Below are 10,986 nucleotides of genomic sequence, written 5' to 3'. Positions count from 1 at the left end.
CAAGCGTAGACTCGGATTAGCGGCCCTGCATCTCCATACTCGTAGATGCAGAGTGCTCATGAGTCAGGGATGCTTGGGGTCACAGCGGCACTAAGAGATTAGTCCCCTTTACAGTTTTCGTAAAGTTGATTAAATAAAGAAATTCTCTGTTATTTCGAAAGAGTGATATAAGGTATGACTCTATTGTAGGGTATATTGAACACTCGTGAGGGATAAAAATGATCTATATAAAGGATTAGTACTATATTATTTACTAACATAAATACATTATTAAATGCGAAAAATTACTATATTCCCTAAATTTTTGGTATAGTAAAATAGTAAATAGTAATATTTAACCAATTTTTGTGGGATAAGTAAAACTGTAGGGATAAGATGAGTACGCTGAAGCTATTAAAACCCAAAAAACTAGTCGATGTCAATTCAGTTTCTATATATTAAAGTACGATATATCTAGAACTAAATAAAATCCCACTTTCAACTGCGATATCCGAAATATTAAATATAAAACGATAACAATCCGAATTCATGAAATTCCAGTCTCTATCCGCAAACCCAAATAACCGTCATTCCCAAGGCCTTATCTGCGGAGCTGCTCCCAAATTCATAAATCCACCGATCACCGACTGATCCACCGCCATCAAATGCCATCGATGCAAATACCAATCCACCACTTGGGATGCGAGACGCGCCCAGAAACCGTCATCACACATCAATGGCAGCAAGTTGGCCAACCGTCATCGAAAGGAAATGTGTGTCTGAAGAACTCAAATCTAATCAAATCAAATCATAACCAACTCAAATCTCAACTCTCAGCTCGCAGACGTCAAAAAGTATCAAATGTGCACAGAGTTTCTTGTGGTTGCATACATTAAAGTGCAAACCTCGGAGAATAATGCAGAAATGCGCTTTTTTTGGTGTTGCACAAACACGGCCAAAGTTGCATTGTCTCCCTTTGTTTATACATATATATATATATATTTTTTGTCTGTGGCTTATCGCACTGTTATTGAGAAGCCGAAGAATAAAATACAGGCGAACATAAAAAGATAATAATAATAATGCAACTTCAGTTTATGCTCACAGTTTTTGAATGGAGCATTTCTCAATGTTTGTAAAGGAAAAAAGAACGCTGCAAGTAGTGTCTTTTGCATAAAATGCACAGCATATGAATACTTTTATGGTGTATTTTAGCTAGAAAATTTAAAAAATATAAATCACTAGTTTTAGAAGTGAAAATCAGTAAATGAAAAGAAGACTAGAATTGTTGTAAAAAATTCGCAATATTAATGAACCTTAAGTTGCATACTTTCAATGGGACTTCCACTGATAGCCAATTATCTAGCCCAAATGGCCATCAACCTAAGCACCCACTTCCTTCCATAGTTGGAATGGGGACCTGGTTAACCTGATACTTGTGTGATTTGATTTACCCAATCGCATGCAATGCGATAGCAGCGAAAGTTGTTCAATAGTAATTGGCTTAATTATGAGCACAATCTACATAGAAACTCGAAATTAAATTCGAAATTAGCGAAAAGCCATATCCACATTATATAAAAACGCGAAAAATGAATTTTTCGAATGCCATTGCGAGGGGCCAAGTTTTCACAGTTCGCTTTTCCACCTGCTTTTTGCTGGTAATGTCTTCATTCGTGTTACACATCAAAAAATAAAAAAATAAAAAAATCTCATGATAAAAGTCGAAGAGAGTTGGCCAAACTAAGGCCATGAAACCCAGACGAAATCTCTTTCAAGTTAATCTCGATTTTTGGGTCTGTTTCAAAAGCCAGCGACACCGAGTAAAATGAAGCCAAGTCGGTGCGCTTTAAATTGGCTCATTTTTCCTTATTTGTTCACAAAAGGCATTTAACCAATTTGCTCTGCAACGAAGCTTGCTTGATATTACGTCAATATATTTGGCTTAATTTTCGGATTTCATTGTTTGGTCTACATTTTAGTGTTTATTATGGGATGATTAAAGTCAAATAAATCAAGGCAGGCGAAATGATAAGTAAGCTACGCATATTTATTTAGTTGAAAGCTGCGCGGTATTTGGTATCATTAGTCGTTAATTGCCCTGATAAAATGGAATTTATTGTACCGATAGTTCGTATTTCCTCATCCATTCACAAGTGCTCGAATTAAATAAGGGATTACAACAATTAACCTACAAATATCTACAAATAAATAAAATAAATTTCGTTTTTAAAAAACACTACAGCAGTTTAATTTAGGAAATGCAAGCACAATTAATGTGGCCAACGAACGTGGCTTAAAACCGAGCAAAAGTGTAGCAGCTGCCATTGTGTTGCTATTGCTATTGCCGTTTATTGTCAAAGCGGTTAAGCGACATGCCACCAAAAATGATTGACAATCACTTTACAAACTGTTTTCATTGCAGCCGGGAGTTGCAAGAAAAACAACGCGCACACTGAGAGAAACGAGGCACTTCCCCATTTTGGCAGCCAGCAACCAACCAGTTGCATATGAAAGTAAAAGTAAAGCATGCACATGCAGCGTATAATAAATATATATATACAAACTGCATTTAAATGCATTGCAGACTGGCTGAGGCCGCTGGAGACTATATGTTTTATATATATGTATGTTTTCTACACACAAAACAAACAAAAGGCGAGCCGGTGCGAAGACAGCCACACCGGTTGTGAATGCAGACACCGCTCAGACAACTATACCCATATTATGTGCATATAAGTCCATATATACGATATATATATATGGCCGCTAATGAAATGCGTTCAAAAAGGCCGAAACGATGCCCAGATGCTGATAAACCAGCTGAAAACCAAGCCAGGCTCAAGCTCAAAAATAACCCAAAACTTCATTTCGAAGACATGACATTATATATATGTATGTATGCTGCATAATCTTCTTGCTCGGGATTTAAATTGACTAAACAGAATTTCTTTGAATATTCGACGCGTGACTCAAAAGGTTTTGCTCTGGGAATTCTTTGCTACAGTGAATTTATTTCTTTGGCCTTCAGAGATTTTACGGACACATTCGTGTTTTGTTTAGAAAACATAAATTGAAATTAGGGATAAAATAAGTAGCTTAAGAGTCAAATATTCATTTTATAATAAACATAAATTGAAATTAGGGATAAAATAAGTAGCTTAAGAGTCGCATTTTTATTTCATAATAAAAAACAGATTCTTTTTTCTTGGACTTATAGCAATTCTACGGAAGTTTTGGTTTAGGGTTTGATTTCTGTATTTGCATAGTTATAAAGTAGGGATGCAAAAAGAATACTGTTAACTAAATAAAATGTAATTATATAAGACTATTATATTTTATAAATTAATAAAATTATTATTATATTAATTATAGATATAAAAAAAAATAAACTTTTACTTTTTTAACTTAACTTTTACGCCTAGAACAGTCAATTTCTCACAGGATTTACTACTTTATTTATGCCAGATAACTTCAAATGTTTAAAATAAATAAACACAAACCAAGACGCTTGACTTGTCAATCATGGTCCATTTGACCATGACCATGACTGCAGAGTGCAGATCTTCTCACGATCGTTTGAGTTGGAAAATCGCGGTTTTTCGGTGTTGCAAAAGCCATTAAATTGATGCATGTATAACATGACACCACGCTCGATAATAATTATTAAAAATTTCTGCCTTTTGGCGAATGGCTTGTGAAAGTTTTTCGCACAGGAAGCTGGCCGCGATTTATGCAACAATTTATTGGACATTGTTGTTTCTGGCACTCTCTCATGCAAATTGTGCGGAGCTCAAGGCCTTTGCGACAAAGTCGTCGACTGCATACAAAATCCGAAAATGTGATTCACATATCGGCTCATGTGATACGCTTGCAAAAAGCTGCCGATCGACCTTCGCCAGGCGAAAACGTCACCGAAAACGTGTGTTCGAGAAAAATCAACTTGACATTTTATTAGTTTCAAGACGGCACCGGATACTAAGTGAACTATTTAGCATTTGGCCGGCGTGGAGAATTACCCCAATCGTTTTGGGTAACTGAAGTGACTCATTAGATGGGCATTTTTCAAGCGTCAGCCGAAACACCATTAATTTTGACCAACTTGTACGGCCACCAGACGCTGAATTTAACGCTTAATTGTTTACAAAACGGCATGGCCACTTCGATGTAATTAATAATTATTAAATGTTTATATAAACGTTATGGGGATGTGGGTTTCAGTCGTAGCTGGCCAGCTGGCCCACTTCAAAGTCATCGAATCACGGGCTATAAAATTAATAAGCACTTTAGAATGGCCAAACGAGAGATTGTGAATCTCGAGAGCAATAAAAACACACGAAGGCGAAACTCAAACGCAGCGAAAAGATCAAGTTGAAGACCAATGAAAATGCAAAGATACAAAATACAATAAAATAAATAAATACAACGGCCTTGAAAAATATTTAGCAGCGAATATCTTATTCAAATGATACCAAATGCATATTATTCATTGAAATAAACGAATTTATATTTCGCACAAGTGGCATCTTAGAATTGTTTAACTGTAGCAACCATTGAGCAACAAATTCGCGTATTTTCCCACTACGAATATGCGTAAAATTTAGATCCGCTTAGACTTCAGTCATTTTTTAGTAGACAACCCGCAGTTCGATGTCGTCACACGGTGCGTATACGCAATTAGGCATGCACGAGTGAACTTGGCCCCCAAGTGAAGTCGATTCACTGATCATTTGTTCGACTTTAATTGCGACGATTGTTGCAGCCATTTGGCAAACTATCTGATAAGCGTTTAATTTGATTATCAGTGGCCGGCGTCTAGTTTGCATCGAAATTTATTAAGTGTAAAAGGTCGCATAGCTGCTTCGTTGTGGGCCATGGCCTGGGTGTAGCAATTTGGCCTCTTAATTAAGCCGAACAAGTTTGTTGTCTAAGTCTTTTGTTTTAGAACTAAACTCAACTCGCTCACAGCTACTCTCTGTTTAGCCCGCTTTTTTAATTGTGAGCCCCATTGACATTTAGCGGATAGCTGGTCGTTCCGAGAGAGGCGCAAATCATAATCTAATCGAAGTGCCGGTCGCGGGCCAAAGCTGATCAGCCAGATCGACCACGAGCGGCAGCTGCTGGACAAGAATGCCGAACCGCTTCGCTGAAGGCAGTCCACTTTTAAGAACGGCACGCAACCAGACTGAGGCAACAATAGCCGGCTTTTGTTGCTATATTCTCGATTCCATGCCATTGCGACCGAAACGGGGTTATCTGCTCACTGAAAGAGGTTGTAAGAACCAAGTTGTATACTTGTATAGGCAAATAAATCATTCGATTTGCTGAAGAATAAATTAAAATATTTTTGGCCAGAGAAGCTGGGAACATAAAAAAAGAAGGAAACTGCAAGATAAGAGATTTATGTTTGGGAAACTATGCCATTTATCAGCGTTTTCTTATCAAAAAAGAAAGCCTAATTTAAATGTTTGCAATACATTTTTTTTAAATACAACTTTAAGAATATAAAAAATGTTTTTGTATGAACATAATTTCCATTTAATGGGTGCCTCCCTCCCATTCTTCTGCATTTTAAATGTAATATTATTTTTTTATTTTTTAATATCACTTTTTATTTTCATTCATATTATTTTTGCAATAATAAACTTTCAGCTCAAAGAGCAAGTAACTTAAAAACGATTAATCCCGATCATATAGAGCATTAAACTCCACACATTCCTCATTCCAATATTGGCTTTCTTTTTTGTGCACACATTTTTTTGTCGGCTGCCTCTTGTGATTCTGTTATTAATTTATTAATAGTTTTTGCTGCGAAACCCGTTGTCGTTGCTCTATTGGCTGGTCATGGGATTTTGTTTATCATGAAAATTCTAAATGGCATGCTCATGTCATTCGCTAATTTTTTATGGCCTTTAAAAGCCAGGCTGCAAAGCAAGTTCGCCGCTCACGTCGCTCAGCAAAGACCTTGACTTTCTTTTTAGTAAATGAGACATTTCTCCAACACCGCCTGTCCACAATTAGTTGGCCATAAAAAAGTAAGGGCTCGAGTTGACAAACTCCAGAGTTACAATGAGCACTTTGAAAGCAAAACTGTTTGCTTGCTTGTGTGTAGAAAGTCTAAGTCTTCGCGTTGACAGTGCGTTTTGTTGACTCACTCAGCCGCGTTTTCTGCGAGATTTGCTATCTTGAGTAATTTCACTTGCTGGCATGCAAATTTCGGTGCTATTACAGCCGCTGGTCAAGCAGAATCGATTGCAGAACGCGGCGGATATCCATTTCAGGCGGCCACAAAGGCTGTCTTTAACAATCTGAACTCCGCGATATTCTGCTTTTGTTCAAGCCGGAACAATGGCGAATCAATTAAAGCTTTTGTCTGCCTTCCGCCTGTACATTTATCACTTATGGATCGCGCACTTTGCGCAGACGCAGGTAACTAGTTTTCACCGCCGAGATACAGCCACCGCCACCGCCACCTAAAACACACATTTCAAGGCAATAAAATATGTTTGTCCATGTAATTCTGCAGCGTCTGGAAGTGCACTTCGGCGCGTGTGTCTGCGCCAAATGCATTTCCATTTCCATTTCGTTTTGTTTGGCTCGGTCTCTGTTTATTTTGAGTCTCCGCGGGGAATGTTGACCGTGCATGTCATTCGCGTTTAGTTTTGAAAGTTGTTTGCTTCCTGCTGCTGCACGTCGCGTCGGTTTGGCCATTTTAATTAAAAACACATCACCTCCTGAGGCTGCAATTTTTATGCAAAGTGCGTTTCCCACTGCTAAGCTGCTCGATAAACGCTCGAATGATATTTATTTAGCAACGTTTCGCTGCAGCGCACATTTCATACTAAAAGTTAAATGTAACATAGGAATAAGCGGCAGCAAAAAGGAAATCAATCAATACAAAACCACTTCAGCTGCTCTTGGCCCAGTTTGTGCGTTAAAACGAGACCAATGAGTGGCCATTTGCACTTGAAAGTGCATATAATAGGCAGCCAAGTGAAAAAGGATGCGATAGAAACCGATTGGTAAAGACAATAATAAGGGTTTGCGAATTTTATTGTCAGAGTAACGATTTTGAATCAATTTAATTTGCGCGCCCATTTGGTATTTTAATACTGAAAACAAGTCTTGTTTTTGAGTTCTGATCTGGCAACGCCAAGCTTGTACACTTTCAAAAGTGCGAAAAAACATATGTTCGCTGCATTCTTGTTTAGTTGCATATTAAAGAGTCATATAAACTTGATAAATTGATAGCTTGTTAATCAGATTAACCGGAAATGGCTAGCACTTCTCGCGCAGCTAGGAGCCAGAATGCCACCCTCTCGCAGGCATCTCAACAACCCGTTCATGTGGTCGACGCCAAGGTTCGCGCCATTCTAAACTACATCCTTGATCATACCGCCCAGAAGATTCCCATAAAGGACAAGGATTTGTTGGCGGTGGCTGGAGACAAGAGCGAACTGTGGAGCCGCCTGCCGCTGGTCACTAATCTGCTGGCCGAAAGATTCGGTATAATGCTAACCCCACTGGACGCGACCTCCAAGACGTTAATCTGCACTGCGGAGGAGCCGGTGGCCTCCATTCACGAGCTGACGCCGGCTCAACGCCCGCAGTTCACGCTGCTGTATATCATTCTCATGTACATCTTCCTGCGCGGCAACCGCATCGAGGACTCGAAACTGTACGCTATGCTGGAGATGCTCAACATCTTTCCCGACGAGGAACATGGCTACTTCGGCGCCAATCTGCGCAAACAGATCGAGGAGACATTTGTGAGACAACAATATCTGAAGCGGGAACGCTCACAGCTAAGTGCTTACGATGATCCCAAGACTTTCTTCCTTTGGGGACCACGTGCCAAGGCGGAGTTCACATTCGAGCAAATGGTGCAATTCGCCTCCAAGCTGCTCAATCAGCATCCCAAGGCCTTCGAGCATCACCTCTCCATGGCCCAAGAAGGGCTAAACGCGGAGCAGTAGAATGTCCGCCTTCTAAGTTAATTTACTGAATTTGATCTAACAAATTGAAAACCAAATAATATCAGCAATAAAAGACTATTACGATGATCTTTTAAAAACAGCACGTCTTTTCTATTTACTTAAAACTATACTTAACAACGGAAGCAGAGACCCGACTCTAATACTTTGCATAGTCTGTGTCCATTATGAGCTTGCCATCCTTGTCCTTCAAACGAACGCGCCCGTTGGAGTAGCGCGTCTCTTGGCTGCCATCTGGATACAAAAGCTTCACAGTGCCGTCCGGATACTCCCTGCGCTTGTTTAGTTTGGTATGAATCTCCTTTTGGCCATTGGGCAGATTGAGAATCTTGTCACCATTCCGGAGCTGCACTAGATGGGTTCCATTCGCGTAACGCCACTCCTCCAGTTTCTCCGTATCGCTGGGATCCACAATCTTAATGCTGTTGTTGGGAAAGTGAATCTCGACAGTGCCGTCCTTGCGGCGATGTTCCGTCTGCCCGTTGGGAAACTCGAGTATTTCCAAACCATCTAGGTAGGAGGTGTGCCAAGTGTTGGTCTCAGCGTAGTAATACTTCACTGTGCCTTCCCTGATGTTAGTTTCCTTGATGTCCTTGTTGAAATAAAGCATGCGCACGTTCATGCCATCGGCGCTAATCTTTTTCAGATTGCCGTTTGGGTACCAAATGTCCTTGCTGCCATCCTCATTCGTAATCTCCCGCTTAAAGTCACTGCTGGAGTTGGCAGCCGGTGGGGGGGTATCAGCTTTCGCAGCGGTCACAGGTGGCTGAACTTCCTCCGCTTCCGCAGAACTACTAGAGGCGAAGCTCTCATCCAGAGCATATGGTCCCTTCTTATTCCTGCCCAGTGAGCGACTCCGACTTCTCACTTGGGCACTGCCGCTACTCTGACGACGGTTGTGTGGCTCTCGCTGCTTGGCAGGCTTACCAGCAGTGCCGTCCAGAGACTGGGTGCGCCGACCGTTCTCATCGAGGATATCGGACATCGTTGCGGAAGGTAACTAAAAGGAGACATTGCTTACATTAAGATATACACACAAGGAACGCCAGAATGCACTTACCACTTTGGGGGCAAGACGGGCTATGTTTCGATTGATCTCCTGCAGCATCTTGCTGTTGTTTTCGCGGCCAATCTTGACCAGCTCTTGCTCTAGGCGCTTGTTCTCCCTGCGCAGCAGCTCGATCTCGTCACGGTAGTTTCGCTGCTCCTTCTCACTGGCCCGCAGTTGAGCGCGGAGTCGTGCCTGTGCCGAGACATGCGCCTGCTCCTTTTGCTTGAGCTGAAGCTGCAGTGCCTCCACTTCCTGCTTCAAGGCGGCTATCTCCTTCTTTTCCTTGCTGTTTGCATTGCTCTTGTGGAGTCGCATTTGCTGCTCGAACTTGCGGCGTTCCTCCTCGATCTTCATGCGCTCGTCGTGCAGATAAATTTCAGCTTGAATCTTTTCGTCATGGACGCGTTCCATGGCCTCCATGTGATCCTGTGTGCACTTTGCCTTCTCCAATTCGTGCTGCTGCCTCAGGCGGAGGAGTTGGGCATTCTGTTCCTTGAAGGTGGCTATCTCTGTCTCCAGCTCTTCGAGGCGAGAGCGAACGAGATTGGCCTTCTCCTGAAGATCTTTGGTTATGGGTTCCTCTGACTGCTGACTGGGACTTGACTTCTTCTTCTGTTCCAAAGCCTGGAAGAGGGCGGACTTGAACTGTTCAAAGAGCTGAATATTGGAGCCGTCGTTGAGACTGGTTGCATCGGAGTACTCGTGCGTGTCATTGGAGTCGGAGAAACGCACTCGCACTTGGGTATTCCCCACCTGGATGGGTGTCATTGTGAGGGTCTGATCGCTGGACGGTTCGTTGTCCTCCTCGTCCTCCTCCTGCAGTTCCTGTACCAGCACCTGGTCCACCTGCGGCTGCAATCGCATTTGACGCACCTGCTGTGTGACTACAATGTGATCAGAGTCATCGGCTATTCGGCGTCGCTGATCTTTGCGCGCCATAAAAGTTCGAATGCAGCTGGAGTTCATGTCAATGTTTCCCTCAGTGGCCTTCTGTTCGAGTAGCTCGAATATGCTTACATTGCTGTCATCCTCCACTCGGATTTGAGCAGAGCGTCTTTGGATTTGTGCTGGCTTTATACTCTGTGTGTCCAGCACCTTGGCCCAGCAAACTCCTGTCATGGGACTGGCCTCCGAGGAGGCTTCATCATCGGCATGAGTGGTTTGTCCCGCCGTGCTCTTCTGCTCTACAAAACGAACTCTGGGCGAGATGCTCGAGGCAGTAGTGGAGGACGCGTAGGAAGACTTTAGATCTGGAGTGGAACTGCAGGCGTTCTTGCCGATTAGCATCTGCTGAAAGCGCTGCTCGTTGAGATCGAGCTGTGCTGGGGGTTTGGGAGCTGGTGGAGGCGCAGGATTGGGAGGTGACTTGTGTTTCTTGAGAATACCCTTTTTCGTTTGAGGCGTGCGGAACTGAGGGTGGGCATTAGCGAACTTGTATCGCGGCAGGTTTTCCAGGCGCAGCTGGTCGGGATTGATCTTGAACCGCTGCTTTAAGCCTTCGCCGCGACGCAGAAAGGGACGTTTGGGCTTGGCCGGCTGGGGATCAGCCATTGGAATCTCTGGCTCGTGGTCGTCCGGATCCGCCGCAAGTCGCGGCATTTGTATAGAGTGCTCCTCGTCCCACTCCTCCAGCACACTGTTTTCGCAGCTTTCCGTCTCCTGGTGTAGCAGTCCCAGCATTTTGTACATATTGCGTTGCTCCAAGCCGAGCAAAACGCGCTGATTGGACTGCCGCTCCTGCAGCAGCCGCTTCTGCTCGTCCTGCCAACGACTAAGCGCCGCCAGGCGCTGCGCGATGGCCTCCTGGCTCAGAGGCATTCCAACAGGACTTCCGCCAGCCTCCTGCATGCTTTTTTATTCGTTCTTAGAATCGCAATTTTGTTTAGACGCCGTACGCGTAGGGGAATTTAAAATTACGGCAGCAGTTGTCCAACACTGCACGGGTGGCAACTCTGTGGTCAG

General features: G+C 42.8%; 2 protein-coding genes across 2 annotated transcripts; one reads left to right on the top strand and one right to left on the bottom strand.

Annotated features, from left to right (window-relative positions):
• Nucleotides 1-7,143: 7,143 nt before the first annotated feature.
• Nucleotides 7,144-8,053, top strand: LOC117146095 (MAGE-like protein 2). Its single transcript, XM_033312067.1, has one exon. The coding sequence runs from the start codon at nt 7,254-7,256 to the stop codon at nt 7,953-7,955; it is 702 nt and encodes a 233-aa protein (XP_033167958.1). The 5' UTR covers nt 7,144-7,253; the 3' UTR covers nt 7,956-8,053.
• LOC117146093 (centromere protein J) lies at nt 8,040-10,940 on the bottom strand. The gene is made up of 2 exons (XM_033312065.1): nt 9,034-10,940; nt 8,040-8,973 (listed from the first exon to the last, which is right to left on the bottom strand). Exons 1-2 carry the CDS (start codon nt 10,870-10,872, stop codon nt 8,113-8,115), a joined length of 2,700 nt encoding a protein of 899 aa, XP_033167956.1. The 5' UTR covers nt 10,873-10,940; the 3' UTR covers nt 8,040-8,112.
• Between the last annotated feature and the right edge of the window lie 46 nt (nt 10,941-10,986).

The sequence above is a fragment of the Drosophila mauritiana genome, chromosome 3R, assembly GCF_004382145.1.
Source record: "Drosophila mauritiana strain mau12 chromosome 3R, ASM438214v1, whole genome shotgun sequence".
NCBI classification, from domain to species: Eukaryota; Metazoa; Arthropoda; class Insecta; order Diptera; family Drosophilidae; genus Drosophila; species Drosophila mauritiana.
This window is presented reverse-complemented; position numbering and strand designations above follow the sequence as displayed.

Bases quoted from the DNA above. Each gene is read 5' to 3' on its own strand.
- LOC117146095 (XM_033312067.1), top strand. From the start codon at position 7,254: ATGGCTAGCACTTCTCGCGCAGCTAGGAGCCAGAATGCCACCCTCTCG.
- LOC117146093 (XM_033312065.1), bottom strand. From the start codon at position 10,872: ATGCAGGAGGCTGGCGGAAGTCCTGTTGGAATGCCTCTGAGCCAGGAG. The intron at 8,974-9,033 runs GTAAGTGCATTC...GTCTCCTTTTAG, and splicing joins CCCGTCTTGCCCCCAAAGTG to TTACCTTCCGCAACGATGTC.